This window comes from Gadus morhua, chromosome 21 (genome assembly GCF_902167405.1).
Source record: "Gadus morhua chromosome 21, gadMor3.0, whole genome shotgun sequence".
In the NCBI taxonomy this organism is placed as follows: Eukaryota; Metazoa; Chordata; class Actinopteri; order Gadiformes; family Gadidae; genus Gadus; species Gadus morhua.
In genome coordinates, this window is record NC_044068.1 from 2,675,437 (window position 1) to 2,690,647 (window position 15,211).

The 15,211-nt window shown below is 54.4% G+C and overlaps 1 protein-coding gene across 3 annotated transcripts in view; it reads right to left on the minus strand.

Annotated features, from left to right (window-relative positions):
- mdn1 (midasin AAA ATPase 1) overlaps nt 1-15,211 on the minus strand; it is a 55,117-nt gene that overhangs the window by 5,272 nt on the left and 34,634 nt on the right. For all 3 annotated transcript variants that reach the window (XM_030344643.1, XM_030344642.1, XM_030344639.1), the window contains 26 exons: nt 14,439-14,548; nt 14,014-14,087; nt 13,548-13,731; nt 13,022-13,160; nt 12,740-12,886; nt 12,265-12,403; nt 11,253-11,358; nt 10,749-10,864; nt 10,103-10,555; nt 9,566-9,795; nt 8,958-9,089; nt 8,420-8,628; nt 7,758-7,919; nt 7,315-7,449; nt 6,771-6,909; nt 6,275-6,450; nt 5,788-5,922; nt 5,473-5,614; nt 4,930-5,237; nt 4,625-4,789; nt 4,227-4,328; nt 3,250-3,448; nt 2,555-2,725; nt 1,985-2,142; nt 1,331-1,420; nt 533-648 (listed from right to left, as the gene is read on the minus strand). In XM_030344643.1, the coding sequence (XP_030200503.1) occupies nt 533-648; nt 1,331-1,420; nt 1,985-2,142; nt 2,555-2,725; nt 3,250-3,448; nt 4,227-4,328; nt 4,625-4,789; nt 4,930-5,237; nt 5,473-5,614; nt 5,788-5,922; nt 6,275-6,450; nt 6,771-6,909; nt 7,315-7,449; nt 7,758-7,919; nt 8,420-8,628; nt 8,958-9,089; nt 9,566-9,795; nt 10,103-10,555; nt 10,749-10,864; nt 11,253-11,358; nt 12,265-12,403; nt 12,740-12,886; nt 13,022-13,160; nt 13,548-13,731; nt 14,014-14,087; nt 14,439-14,548 (4,237 nt within the window). The remainder of the gene's footprint in view (nt 1-532; nt 649-1,330; nt 1,421-1,984; nt 2,143-2,554; nt 2,726-3,249; nt 3,449-4,226; nt 4,329-4,624; nt 4,790-4,929; nt 5,238-5,472; nt 5,615-5,787; nt 5,923-6,274; nt 6,451-6,770; nt 6,910-7,314; nt 7,450-7,757; nt 7,920-8,419; nt 8,629-8,957; nt 9,090-9,565; nt 9,796-10,102; nt 10,556-10,748; nt 10,865-11,252; nt 11,359-12,264; nt 12,404-12,739; nt 12,887-13,021; nt 13,161-13,547; nt 13,732-14,013; nt 14,088-14,438; nt 14,549-15,211) is intronic.

The window sequence follows — 15,211 nt, forward strand, 5'->3', positions numbered from 1 at the left end:
AAACCCCCCCGTTGAGACCAGCGTAGCATTAGAGCAGGAACATCAACTAGTTACCATCTATTTACCAACTAGTTACAACCCCCCCTGGGGAGGACTAGATCAGATCACCCATCTCTTAATTCATGTCCCTTGTGGAGCAGGAGATGAGATTGAGATCACATCATTTAGTAAATAAAGTACAAACAATAGAAACAAAATAAATATCGATAAGACTACTTTGCTGCCATGTCCCCTTTGAAGATGCTGGTCAGGTCAGAGGTCAGAGTGTAGGGGTTAGGTCAAAGATGGAACCATTAGGGATGAGGTCAACGTCAGACCCCAGGCTGGCTCTGGGGTCAGCTGTCAGGGTTAGGAGGGGTACTGTGGTCCAGGGGTGGTAGGGTCATGAGTTAGGGTCATGTGTTGGGGTCAGGGTACTGCGGTCCAGGGGTGGTAGGGTCATGGGTTAGGGTCAGGGGTCATGGTACTGAGTTCCAGGGGTGAGAGGTAGGGTCAGGGGTCATGGGTTAGGGTCAGGGGTCAGGATACTGACTTGAGCTTGGCGGCCTGGGTGGGCTCCAGGATCATGCGGAGCTGCTCACAGAGCTGCTGGGCCAGACCGGAGGTCAGGGTCTGGTACTGGTGCCACATGGAGGCCGCCGCACGCTCCTACACACACACACACACACACACACACACACACACACACACACACACACACACACACATTAGCATAACCGTGCACGTGGGCTCGATGGAGGCCACCAGGTTGTAGGGGGCCCCCAGGTACATCTGGTGGGGCTGGGGGCCCCCAGTAGGAGTTTAACTGGTAACCCAGGCAGTGATAATGCCTACATGTGGGTGGTGTCACTGGGTACTGTGGGTGGGGTCACTGGGGTACTGTGGGTGGGGTCACTAGGGTACTTTGGGGGGTGCAGTAGGGTGCTGTGGGGGGTGCAGTAGGGTGCAGCGGGGGGTGCAGTAGGGTACTGTGGGGGGTGCAGTAGGGTACTGTGGGGGGTGCAGTAGGGTGCAGCGGGGGGTGCAGTAGGGTGCTGTGGGGGGTGCAGTAGGGTGCAGCGGGGGGTGCAGTAGGGTGCTGTGGGGGGTGCAGTAGGGTGCAGCGGGGGGTGCAGTAGGGTGCAGTAGGGTGCAGCGGGGGGTGCAGTAGGGTGCAGCGGGGGGTGCAGTAGGGTGCTGTGGGGGGTGCAGTAGGGTGCAGCGGGGGGTGCAGTAGGGTGCAGCGGGGGGTGCAGTAGGGTGCAGTAGGGTGCAGCGGGGGGTGCAGTAGGGTGCAGCGGGGGGTGCAGTAGGGTGCAGTAGGGTGCAGTAGGGGCTCTCTAACCCTAACCTCTTCTTGGGGCCCCGGGGCCCGTCGCTGCCACGCCTCCAGCTGCAGCTCCATCTCCCTCCGCACCTCCTCGGGGTCCTCCTGCCGTTTCTATGGAAACAGAGACAGACAGAGACAGAGACAGAGAGAGAGAGACAGAGACAGAGACAGAGACAGAGACAGAGAGAGAGAGACAGAGACAGAGACAGAGAGAGAGAGAGAGAGAGAGAGACAGACAGTTAACAGTGCATCACCATGACTACCTAATAAAGTGTACAACTTTTAAAACGTAAAACTTTTTTGAAATAACAGTTTTAACAGTCACTAAGGAGCGGGGGGGGGGGGGGGGGGGGGGGGGGGGGGGTCAGAGGGGGGGGTCAGGGGACGTCTTGCTCAAGGACGGCCGCTGACTTTGGTATCAAACCCACACCCTTTGCATCCGATTGGTTTGTGTCAAAGTTTATGACTCGAGTGTGAGTGAGTGTGTGTAGATGTGTGTGTGTCAGTACGTGCGTGTGAGTACGTGTACGTGTACGTGTGTGTGTGTGTGTGTGTACTTGTGTGTGTGTGTGTGTGTACTTGTGTGTGCGTGTGTGTGTGTACGTGCAAAGTCGTGCATTTACGTGTTTGTACGTGCATGTACGTGTGTGTGTGCGTGCGTGCGTGCGTGCGTACCTCTGTGATCTCCATCAGCAGCTCCGGGGCGGTGTGGATGGTGGACTCGGTGGTGCGTTCGCGCTGCTCCTCCTCCTCCTCATCTCTCCCGTCCTTCATCTCCTCCTCTCCCTCCTCCTCCTGCCTCCTCTTCAGCTCCACCTCCCCGCTGTCCAGCCCTGACGGGGGGGGGGCGGGTGGAGGTTAATACACACACATCAATACGAAAACACACATCAAACAAGCACAAACGCACACCAAAACTCCACACACACACACACACACACACACACACACACACACACACACACACACACACACACACACACACACACACACACACACACACACACACACACACACACACACACACACACACACACACCGAACTCGCAACCCTCAGCCTGCCGGTCTGTGAGTGATGTAGTGATGAAGACGTAGTGATGAAGATGTGATGATGAAGATGTGGTGATGAAGATGTGATGATGAAGATGTGGTGATGAAGATGTAGTGATGAAGATGTGGTGATGAAGATGTAGTGATGAAGATGTGGTGATGAAGATGTGGTGCTGAATGATGAAGACGCCCCACCCTTCTTGGAGCTCTTGGTGGAGTCCAGCTGCTCCGGCTTCAGCTCCTGGTCTTCTGAGGCCTTCAGCTGCTCCTCCTGCTCCTCCGTATCCATGGCGACGTCCTCCTCCTCCTCGCGGTCCTGGTCCTGCTGAGGGCCGGCGGGTTTCTGCTGCTCGGCGCTCGCCACGTCTGAAACCCAACGCACAGCGGGGAGCGCGACGCTAGCGTTAGCATAGCCCAGTGAACGTCCTCACAGGATCATCAGAGCATCATTCAAGCCCCTGGCCCAGCGTCTACGATGAGAGGTCAGCGAGCTACAACGGCCGGCTAGCATCAACAGTTAGTGTGTGACAACAGCTGGCTAGCATCAACAGCTAGCGAGCTACAACGGCTGGCTAGCATCAACAGTTAGCGAGCAACAACGGCTGGCTAGCATCAACAGTTAGCGAGCTATAACGGCTGGCTAGCATCAACAGCTAGCGAGCTACAACGGTTGGCTAACATCAACAGTTAGCGAGCGACAACGGCTGGCTAGCATCAACAGTTAGCGAGCGACAACGGCTGGCTAGCATCAACAGCTAGCGCACTACAACGGCTAGCTAACATCAACAGTTAGCGAGCGACGACGGCTGGCTAGCATCAACAGCTAGCGAGCTACAATGGTCATAGTCTCCGCAGTCAGTTAGCCTAGCGGGGGTTCCAGGGTTCCTCACCGTAGGTCTGCGTGTCGTAGTCGGCCTCGCCCTGCTTCACGTGCTCGTACAGGTCCGACTCCTGCCGGGCCTCGGGGTTCCGCCGGTCCTCGGCGCGGTCCTCAGAGTTCTCCACGGTCCGCAGCCGCTTGTTGACGCGCTCGTTCTCGTCGCCCGTCGACCGCTCGTTGTCCGCCTGCCCCGGCTTCCTCTTGAAGCTCTGAGAGAACCGGGAACCAGAGGAGGTCAGCGAGGTTCTAAAGGAGTCACACCTAGGTGCCTGTGTCTGTGGTTCTAACGACTGGTACCTCGGTGTGTCTGTGGTTCTAACGACTGGTACCACAGTGTGTCTGTGGGTCTAAGGACTGGTACCTCGGTGTCTGTGTCTGTGGTTCTAAGGACTGGTACCTCGGTGTGTCTGTGGTTCTATGGACTGGTACCTCGGTGTGTCTGTGGTTCTAAGGACTGGTACCACAGTGTGTCTGTGGTTCTATGGACTGGTACCTCGGTGTGTCTGTGGTTCTAAGGACTGGTACCTCGGTGTGTCTGTGGTTCTAAGGACTGGTACCACAGTGTGTCTGTGGTTCTATGGACTGGTACCTCGGTGTGTCTGTGGTTCTAAGGACTGGTACCTCGGTGTCTGTGTCTGTGGTTCTAAGGACTGGTACCACAGTGTGTCTGTGGTTCTAAGGACTGGTACCTCGGTGTCTGTGTCTGTGGTTCTAAGGACTGGTACCTCGGTGTGTCTGTGGGTCTAAGGACTGGTACCTCGGTGTCTGTGGGTCTAAGGACTGGTACCACAGTGTGTCTGTGGTTCTAAGGACTGGTAACTCAGTGTGTCTGTGGGTCTAAGGACTGGTACCACAGTGTGTCTGTGGTTCTAAGGACTGGTACCTCGTGTCTGTGTCTGTGGTTCTAAGGACTGGTACCACAGTGTCTCTGTGGTTCTAAGGACTGGTACCTCGGTGTCTGTGTCTGTGGTTCTAAATGCCTGGTACCTGGGTCTTGTTTTGGGTCCGTTTCTGAGACGCCATCCGGGCAGTGAGTTTGGACTGGTGTCCCTCTGATTGGCTCGCGTCGGCTGCTCCACACCCATGTTCCTGAAGCGCACACGCACAACACTCTTCGTCACTCCCGATCTTTAATAAACTAAACTAATTGGTACCAGAAGGTTTGAGAAAATTCTGGACCAGAGGGTCAGGAACGTTCTAGACAGAGGAGGTTCTAGAAGGTTCTAGACCAGAAGGTTCTAGGTCGTTCTAGTCAGAGGAGGTTCTGGACCAGAATGTTCTGGACCAGAAGGTCTCCAGGACGTTCTAGTCAGAGGAGATTCTAGGAGGTTCTGGCCCAGAAGGTTCTAGGACGTTCTAGTCTGGAGGTTCTGGCGGTTCCGTACCTCCTTGGCCTGGTCGCGCTCCGACGCCTCCCCGGCCAGCTCCACCGCCGTCTCGCTCTGGACGTTCTGCTCGCTGGTCTGCCCGTCGGCGTTGTGCTCCTTCCTCTCCTCAAACTCCGGCTGCTCCTGGTCGTCCGCTCCCTCCTCCTTCTCCGGCTCCTCCTCCTGGCAGCGAGACACAGCAGGGGGGTGAACGTGGACACCAGTTAGGGCTGTCATTGATCAGTGAAGTCCCTGAAGTCCCTTTGGATGGAAGCGTCTGCTGAGGCCTGAATACTAAAGAGCCAACGAAGGCTAGAACCCACCTTGGGGTCCTGTCCTCTGTCGTTGGGGACGGCCAGATCCTCCTCTTTCCCGGCCTCCTGCCCGTTCTCCTTCTCCTCCTCCTCCGCCGCCGCCTCTTCCTCTTCGTTCTTGACCTGGTCTGCTTTCTCCTCGTCCATTTTCTCCTCGCCTCCCTCCTTCCCCTCCTCCTCCTCAGCCTTGGCCTCCTGACCGTTCTCCTCTGCTGATTGGTCGGGCTGGTCGTCCGTCTCCTCCTCCCCCTCCTTGTCCCCGCCCTCCTTCTCGTCCAGGGTCATGGGCTGCTCCTCGATGTCTAGCGGGTTCTCTTCTGGGAAAAGGAGAACAGATATGTTGAGACCGGCCCCATACTGCCATTCACCTCCCCTCCACTAGAGGGCCCCATACTGCCATTCACCTCCCCTCCACTAGAGGGCCCCATACTGCCATTCACCTCCCCTCCACTAGAGGGCCCCATACTGCCATTCACCTCCCCTCCATTAGGAGGCGCAACAGTAGAATAAAAACAGCTGCAACACTAAAGAGGATTATCCTATCTTCCTCACCGTCTCCCTCCTCGTCTTCGTCCCCGTCCTGGGGGTCTTGCTGGTCCAGGTTCAACTCTTCTGGGAGGTCCATGGCCTCAGGCTCCGGCTTCTTGTCCTGCTTCCCGTGGAACGGGTCCACCTCGTTCTCGTCAAACTCCCGCTGAGGGACAAGGAGAGGAGGGGTCAGACACACAGGAAGTACATGCTAGGAGCACAGGAAGTACACATCAAGCACACAGGAAGTACTCATGTGTACATCCATGCATAGGAATAAAGATGGATGATAAGATAAGATAGACCAATAGCGAGGGATAAAATCATTTAGATCCGTACCTCGTCTCCTTGTTCGTGGATCTTCTCCTTCTCCTCCTGGTCCATCTGCTCCTCCTGATCCTCGTTCTTCTGGTTCTCCTTCTTGTTCTCCGCCGCGTCCTGGTTGTCGTCTTTGGCCACCAGTTCAGACTCCGTCTGGAGGAGGAGAACAACAGACACACCGGTCAGGAGACGGCGGAGCCAAGAGCCCAGACGTTCCGTCATCAGTGGCCCCGCGGACCACAGGGTTCTATTAGACCACGACGCGGTCAGGGTCCTGGTCTAGTAGGTCCGTGGACCACAGGGTCCTACTGGAACATGCCCGATCAGGGTCGACTACAACAGCGCGCTTTAGAAGATGCACTACAAACATGAAATATCTACATCCCTCACAGGTGGTCTACATCAGGTGATCTAGAAGGCCCACTACCCACCACTTTCCTCTGACGAATCTACTTATTGTAAGTGGCTTTGGATGAAAGAGTCTGCTGACTCTGAATGTACCAACCTGGTCCATTCCCTGGCCGAACTCGTCCTCTTTGTCACTCCCGTCCTGGTCGCCCTCCTCGTCGTCCTCGTCGCCCCACATCCTCTCGTCCAGCGTCTCGGTCTGACCCTCCCCCAGGTCCCCCATCTTCTTATCCAGCTCCTCCTCCTCCTCCTTGTCCGAATCGTCTTCATCGTCTGAGGAAACACATTGATTTAAACGTCTATCGAGTTATATGACGAATTTAGAACTACAGTACAGGTGTGAAGAGTGTAGAACTACAGTACAGGTGTGAAGAGTGTAGAACTACAGTACAGGTGGGATGAGTTAAACTACAGTACAGGTGTGATGAGTTTAACTACCGTACAGGTGTGATGAGTTTAGAACTACAGTGCAGGTGTGATGGGTTTAGAACTACAGCACAGGTGTGATTGGTTTAAAACTACAGTAAAGGTGTGATGAGTTTATAACTACAGTACAGGTGAGTTAAACTACAGTACAGGTGTATAAGCGGTACCTTTCTCCTCCCCGTCTCCGTCGTGCATTTGGCCGTCGAAGTCGTCCGTCATCTCGATGGCGTCGTCCTCCGCCTTGATGTCTCCCTTCTCCTCCGGCTGCTCCTCCTTCTCCTGGCCCTCCTGGAAGGTGTCCTCGACCTGGGGGAGGGCAGAGGTTAGGACCCGCTGGAGACAGCTTCTGGTCTCCTTGGAGGTCTTGGGGTGGCTGCAGTGGCCCCCCACCCCTGGGGGCCAGGACCCACTAGGGGTCCCCGAGGGGCTCTCAGGGTCGCTGGAGGTTGCTGACTGACAAGTGAATAGATCTCTGATGGAGTATTTAAAAAGGTCTCATAAATGGTCCTGAAAATAACTAATTACAATTCCTGACTTCTTAATACTTTCACTTTCACTTTCTATCCCATAATAATAAAACAAACAGTGAGCACTACATGCTACTGCTACACTGCAGGATGGGATGGGACTTTTTTCATCCCAGAAGGGATCCTCTTGGACTCTGAAACCTTACATCTATCGTCTACTACCAGAGGAAGGCGTTCAGGTCACCTGGTCTTCATTCTCGATCTTGTCGCTAACGTCTTTGGCTCCCTCGCCCTCTCCGATGCCTCCACCCTCGTAGTCGTGGAAGTCTGTGGATCCTTCTCCCTCTCCCCCCATCAGCTCCTGGGGCAGACAGAAGCCCTGCAAGACGGGAAGGGGTTAGTAGTCATTGCACCGTACATTAAGACATCTCCAAAGGTCTACATTAACGTCAAACGTCATAGAGCCAGAAAGGATTTACTTTATGTTTTGATGACGGTTTCAGTTTATTTTAGCTTGTATTTTAAGCCATCAGTGTTAGACTTTTCTGTTAGCCTTTGACCTTTAACTTAAGCCTTTAAGGTTAACTTATAACTTCAGCTTTTAACATTAACCCAAACATTTTTAACCACAGCCTTTGACTTTAGCATTGCGCCTCGGCCCTAGCTGAACACAGTTCCGGGCTGTACCTTCTGGGCTAGCTCGGTGAAGATGCTAGCCAGGACGGAGAGCAGCTTGCCGGTGCTGCGGTGGGCCCCCAGCGACACCGCCACGTAGTAGCGGACCAGGTCCGAGTAGACCCCCAGCATGGGCTCCAGACGCAGCAGGGACCCGCAGGCCTCGCTCAGCTCCTGGGTAACGAGAACCACATCAGAACCACATTAGAACCACACAGACCACATCAAAACCGTACAGAACCACATCAGAACCGTTTTTAGTTTTTTTTACTTTTAAATCGCTTTGGATAAGAGGTCTGCTAAACAGCCTCAATGTAAATGTAAATGTTACGCTCAAGGTCCCCATAAACAGTGTTTCAGAGTGTGTGTGTCGTTCCCCATAAACCCGTGTTTCAGAGAGTGTGAGACGGTCCCCATAAACCAATGTTTTGGTGTGTGTGTTTTGTTCCCCATAAAACTGTGTTTGAGTATGTGTGTCGGTCCCCATAAACCAGTGTTTCAGTGTGTGTGTGGATCGGTCCCCATAAACCAGTGTTTCAGTGTGTGTTTGTGGGTCGGTCCCCATAAACCAGTGTTTCAGTGTGTGTGTGTGTGTCGGTCCCCATTAAACAGTGTTTCAGAGTGTGTGTATGTCGGCCCCCATTAAACAGTGTTTCAGAGTGCGCGTGTCCTACCTGGAGCTGCTGGGGCTGGCAGGCGTCCCGCTGGGTCCTCAGTCTGCCCAGCAGGCTGCTGAGGTCCCCGCTGACGCCCCCTAGGGAGAGGGCGTCCACCTCCGCAGACAAGTCCTCCTCCAGGAGGCGGGTCAGGTGTCCGGCCTTCAGGAGGTCCTCTTGAGGCTCCTCCTCCTCCTCCTCCTTCGCTCCGTCCTCTTCGTCGCTCTCTAATGTACAGAGTGAGGAAGAGCGAGTGAGAACAGCCCATCAACAACTTAACTTTTGAGAGCTTAACCTTGGAGAGTACAAACTACTAGTTAGATAAACCGGTAACTTAGTACGTTGGTAGTGGAAGGCAATGATGCCCCCTGCTGGCCAGGAGGGAAACCATTCAGAAACTACTAGGAATCGGAAACATTGACTGAAGGTCTTCCACGCCAACATGTCTGTATACAACAGTGCTGTACGACATACATCAGTATGTCGGCAGTGTTGCAGCACTGCCCCCTACAGGTGAATCGGGTGAACTGTCTCAGCGCTGTAAGAGCTGGCTGACCTCTCTTAGGCTCCTTGGGTTTGTCCTGGCGCTGCTCCCTCCTCTTCACCAGAGCCTGGACGGCACACAGGATCCTGGTGATGGTCTGCTCCACCTCTGAGGAGAACCCGGCGCTGAAGACCGCTTCAGGACCTGGTCCCAGGAGACCCAAGACCCAACACTCAGTACAGAGTCACAATGCTGGGAAGGGTGAATACCTGACCCTGGTGTGAATGTGTGACTGATTGGGTGACTGTGTATGAATGGGTGAATATGGAGGCTGAACACCTGACTCTTGTGTGAATGTGTGCATGTGTGAATGAATGGGTGATTGTGTGAATGTGAATGGTGAACATCTGACCCTTGTATGAATGGGTGACTGTGAAGGATGAACACCTGCACCTGTTGTGTTGCGTGTATGAATGGGTGAATGTGTTGAAGGCTGAGCACACCTGACCCTGTTGTGAATGTGTGTATTGACGTATGAATGGGTGAATGTTTATGAATGGGTGAATGTTTATGAATGGGTGAATGTGTTGAAGGCTGAACAGCTGGCCCTTGTGTGACTGTATGAATGGGAGATTGTGTGTATGAATGTGTGAACGTGTTGAGGGCTGAAGGCAGCGTACCCGTGGTCCCGGGTCCTGGGGCAGCGAGCGTCCGGCCCTTCCAGGCGGTCCACTCCCCTACGCAGACGTCTAGCTCCGCCCTCAGGTAGCGGAGGCTCTGGGCGATGGCGGGCCGGCTGTCGGCTCCGCCCACGCACACCGCCGGGGAGAACAGCTGCTCCACCTCGCCCATCCGGGTCGCCACGGCGCCCAGACGCTCCAGACCGGACCGGACTGCCGCGAAGTGGGTCCTGGGGGGAGGGGGGGGGCAACGAGACGGCGTGATGGGAGGTTCATGAGGAGGTGTGGTTCTGCCTAGTTTTTAACGAGCGCGATGATAAATCTGATTTTTAACGGTCAAATGGAGACTTAGAATAAAGCTCTAGAACGCTAGAAGCTTTTCGTGGCTCCGTTTCTACCATGTCTTTGGAAGTTTCCAAGCCGTGTGTGTAAGGTTCTAAGACGTCTGTGAAAAGGTTCCAAGACGTTTTGAAGATTCCCAGGCGTGTGTGGGAGGTTTCCAGACTTGTGTGTGGGAGGTTCCGGAGGGCTCCTCACCAGCTGTGCAGCGTTCCCGGCGCCGTCTCCCGCTCCACGCCGTCCAGCTGCGCCCCCAGCTCGCGGGTCTCCTCCAGCAGCTCCTCCACGGAGCTGCTGGCCTTCAGCCAGGCCGCGTCCCCCCGCCGCATCAGGCAGCCGGCGGGCTGCCGGTGGTCCGCCAGCGGGGTGAGGCAGCGGGGCGTGGGGGGGCCCAGGCCGGGGGTCTCCGTGTTCTGGAGGTCCTCCGGGCAGCAGTGCAGCAGCCAGAGCAGCTGCTGCAGCAGCAGGCCGGTCTGGGAGGCCAGGGCCCCCCCGCGCCGCAACCAGGCCCCCAGGGGCTCCTGGGGCGGCAGGGGCCCGCATGCCGCCGCATCCACCTCCACCTCCTCCACCTGCTCCTCCTGCTGCTCCGCCTCTGGGTGGGGCGTCTGGAGGCTCTGGCGGAGGCCCTGGATGCTAGCTGTTAGCCTCCTGGAGGGAGAGAGAGGGGGGGTGGTGAGTTTAACATTAAGTCTCCGTTCTGGATAGTTCCATCCTCCTTCACACAAATGTGTGAAAGGAGGATGGAGCTATTGAGGTCTGCCACACGGCTGCCGATCGCCCAGTGGGGGGGCTCACTAGGACTCGGGGTGTGGTGTGTGAGAGTGGCCAGCAGGGGGCCTACCTGAGGGTCACCCAGTGCTGGGTGAGGGAGGCCAGGCGTCCTCTCTGCCTTAGCAGCAGCTTGAAGAGGTGGGAGGAGAAGCCCTTACAGCGGTCCATGTTCCCCAGACCCAGCTCCTACAGAACACACACACACACAAGTTAAATATCTCACACACAATATATGTCATGGTTAGCTTAATGTGAGGGGCAAGTGTGATCTCAGTGTCGCAGATGATTGCTGCCACGGTGTCTAGCGTGATGGTTGGCGTGATGGGTAGTGTGGTGTTAGCTATATGGCTAGCATGATGGTTAGTGTGATGCCTAGCTGGATGGCTAGTGTGATGGCTAGCATTATGGTTAGCATGATTGCCAGCATTATCGATAGCATTATGATTAGCATAATGGCTGGCCTACTAGGCAGTGAGATGTTGGAGGTTAGCGGTTATTGAGTCTGATGTCAGCCTGGTGGTCAGTGTGGGTCAGCCTGGGGAAGTGGGGGTCAAGGTGCGGCGTGGGGGCGGACCTTGGCGGCGGTCTGCAGGGCGGTCTGCAGGGCGCTCCTCCGGGCCCACGACCTGAAGTAGTACGTCTGACAGCCGTCCCACGCGGACGACAGCTCCGAGAACAGCCTGGGGAGACACGATGCAAGGTTACAGCCTGAACTAGAGGTCACATGACACGTTTACACCCTCAGCCTGAGGTCACATGACACGTCTACACTCTGAGGTCACATGACACGTTTACACCCTGAACTAGAGGTCACATGACACGTTTACACCCTGAACTAGAGGTCACATGACGCGTTTACATCCTGAACTAGAGGTCACATGATGCGTTTACATCCTGAACTAGAGGTCACATGACGCGTTTACACCCTGAACTAGAGGTCACATGACACGTTTACACCCTTAACTAGAGGTCACATGACGCGTTTACACCCTGAACTAGAGGTCACATGACGCGTTTACACCCTGAACTAGAGGTCACATGACGCGTTTACATCCTGAACTAGAGGTCACATGACGCGTTTACACCCTGAACTAGAGGTCACATGACGCTTTTACACCCTGAACTAGAGGTCACATGACACGTTTACACCCTTAACTAGAGGTCACATGACGCGTTTACACCCTGAACTAGAGGTCACATGACGCGTTTACACCCTTAACTAGAGGTCACATGACGCTTTTACACCCTGAACTAGAGGTCACATGACACGTTTACACCCTTAACTAGAGGTCACATGACGCGTTTACACCCTGAACTAGAGGTCACATGACGCGTTTACACCCTGAACTAGAGGTCACATGACGCGTTTACATCCTGAACTAGAGGTCACATGACGCGTTTAAACCCTGAACTAGAGGTCACATGACGCGTTTACATCCTGAACTAGAGGTCACATGACGCGTTTAAACCCTGAACTAGAGGTCACATGACGCGTTTACACCCTGAACTAGAGGTCACATGACGCGTTTACATCCTGAACTAGAGGTCACATGACGTGTTTACACCCTGAACCCCCCGGTACGTACGTCTTCTCCGCCGGCCCCTGGGCGTGGGCGGGGCTGAGGACCTTGTTGAGGACAGTGCTCATCTCCAGGGGGGCCATGCACAGCGTGTTCTCGGGGCCCACGGCGCGGCTCCAGGTCAGGCCCTTACGGTACGACAGACCTGGAACCCAGCAGGACACGAGAGGCAGGGGTCAGAGGAGCGCAGGCACCGCCCTGAGGGCTCTCATCTGGTTAGCTTGGCTACATGATGGTGTTGGTTTTACATTATTAGTATTTCTATGTTCAATGTATCGCATCTGTATCTTAAGGAGCATCTTTAACAGGTGTGTGTTTATATGTCACCTATAGCTCAGAGCATAGTGAACAGAGACAGACAGGCCCAATCAGAGAGGGGGGGGGGGGAAAGAAAGAAAGAAAGAAAGAAAGAAAGAAAGAAAGAAAGAAAGAAAGAAAGAGTCGCGTTCTCTCTCTCTCTGAGTGACGGAGAGAATCTCACCTATATCTCGGAGCATCTTGAAGAGGTCGGACAGCGCCCTCTGCTTCTGCTGCAGGATGTGCTTCACCTCCGACTGCTGCTTCTCCTTCTCGGCTGAGGCGTCCACCACCAGGCCCTGCAGGTCGCGCAGGTTGCTGATGATCTCACCTGGAGACCGGAGGAGAACGGAGGGTTAGACCAGCAGACTCTGAACATCTCTCCACATCCTGACACACTAAACACAAGCTCCACGTGTCTCAGAGCAGGGATGTTTGTGAGGAGGAGGAGGAGGAGGGTTCGTACCGGTGAAGATGTCCAGGTCTTCAGCGAGCTCCGGGACCGGGTTCTTCTTCACCAGTTGGACACACATCTTCCTCATCTTCCTGGTGAGGACGGGGAGGCGGGCTTGGAGCGAGGACCCTTCCTCCTCCGGCGCCTCCGTCTGAGGAACACAGAGGATCGTCAGACAGATCAGCTCAGGGCACATTATTCACGTATTAAATCATACTTTCTCCCATAGAACAGACCTTTGTGACGCACGTAAACTAAATGAATAATTTTGGGAAGAAAACTCATTCAAATAGCAACAGGGGGTCAGGATGGGGTCAGGATGAGGTCAGGGTGGGGTCGTGGCCCGGCTAGGATCAGGACCTCTCACTCGAGAAGGCCTACAGCTAGAGGTTTGCCTCGGGGTTCGAACCCAGAACCTTCCAGCAGGGACCATAACCCCCAGCTTACCCAGGCCACATCTCTACCTTTAAAACGTGTATCATCATATAAAATGATATATCACTGAGTATTTAACGTGTATATAATAGCGCTGTCTTGCCTGCAGTTCCCGGCCCCGGCCAGGGAGGGCGCTCTTCAGGGCCAGGTGGACGCGCTGGATGGGCGTCTGCTCGGGGTTGTCGTCCACGCTGTCCAGCTGGGCGCCGCTCCCCTCCTCCACCAGAGAGGGCGCACACGGCGCGCTCAGCGCCTCCTCCAGCTTCTTCACAAACTTGAACAGAGTCCTGGGGAGAACCACAGAAGAAGAGTTTAACATAGAATACAGGGTAGAAGAGGAGCAGGGAACTAGAGATATAGAAGAGAACTATAATAGGTAACCTGTGGGTCTTCTCCACAGACTGTATCATCAGGTTTATATTATGGGCTGTATAAGGTCACTTGTGGGTCTTCTCCACAGACTGTATCACCATGTCAGTGTTATATTATGGTCTGTATGAGCTCACCTGTGGGTCTTCCCCACACTGTATCATCATGTCAGTGTTATATTATGGTCTGTATGAGCTCACCTGTGGGTCTTCTCCACAGACTGTTTGATGGACCAGAAGCTGACGTCGTTCCACCTGGAGATCTTCACAAAGTCCTGAGGTGGAGAAAGACACTCGTTTACATTACCACGGTAACCGAGCAACTGTTGTTTAGATGTTTGCATTACCACGGTAACCGAGCAACTGCTGTTTAGATGTTAACATTACCACGGTAACCGAGCAACTGTTGTTTAGATTATTACATTACCACGGTAACCGAGCAACTGTTTAGCTGTTCACATTGCCATAGTAACCATAGAGTTGCCGTTTTGACGTTGAGCACATGTAACCTAGAGCTAGGGGCTGGTGAACAGAAAACCAAGATGGCCCCCAAGAGGAACCAGGTGTAGCCAGGAGCCCGAGCCAGTCAGAGAGCGGAGGAGAGGGTCAGAGGAGGGAGGGGTCACCTTCAGCTCCTTCTCGATGGGCGTCCTGATGTGGGCGACCTTGGCCTGGATGCCCACGGAGAACTGGAGGTAGTAGGTGTGGAGGTTCCACAGCAGGCTGGTCACCGGCTCTGGAGAGAGACCACAGGCTGGTGACGGACGGGTAGAGGAGGAGACCTGTGCTGTGTTCCAATATCCATACTTCCATGAGTACAGTTAAACGTAGTACACTAACCGCAGTCACTAAGTGCGCTAATTTTCAGATGTCAGTGTTGTTCCAAATCGAATACTCCGTGGTGCACTAACCGGATCACGACTGCTGCCGCGGCTCCTCCCCCGCAATAAACATCCCGCTTTGAACGGTGAACTCTTTACGCCTAGCTGCTATAAAAAGCTATAAAAACTACAAAATGGCTCTTAATGACTATTAATGCAGGCTATGTGGAAAATGCGCCGACTTTGGCTTAGCCTGGCTCCGCCCTCTTCCCGCTAAGTAGCTAAGATGGCTGCCGTTGAGTACGGAAAGTGTATCGATTCACACTACGCGATTTGACCGTTTTCAGTACACCATCCGGGCCCTTTCAGTACACTTATTTTCGCCCGATCTGAATTGGAATGCCCTACGTACGTTGTACCATGTTACGTTGTGTGTTAGTAAGTGTCATGTCAGTGTGCGTCATGTTCCTTGTGTAGTGGTCCTACCGTTTCCAGGTTGTGAGGAGAGAAGCATTAGAGTGTGTGCGCTAGAGTGTGAGTCTGAATGAGTGAGTGGAGGAGTGAGTGACTGAGTGAGA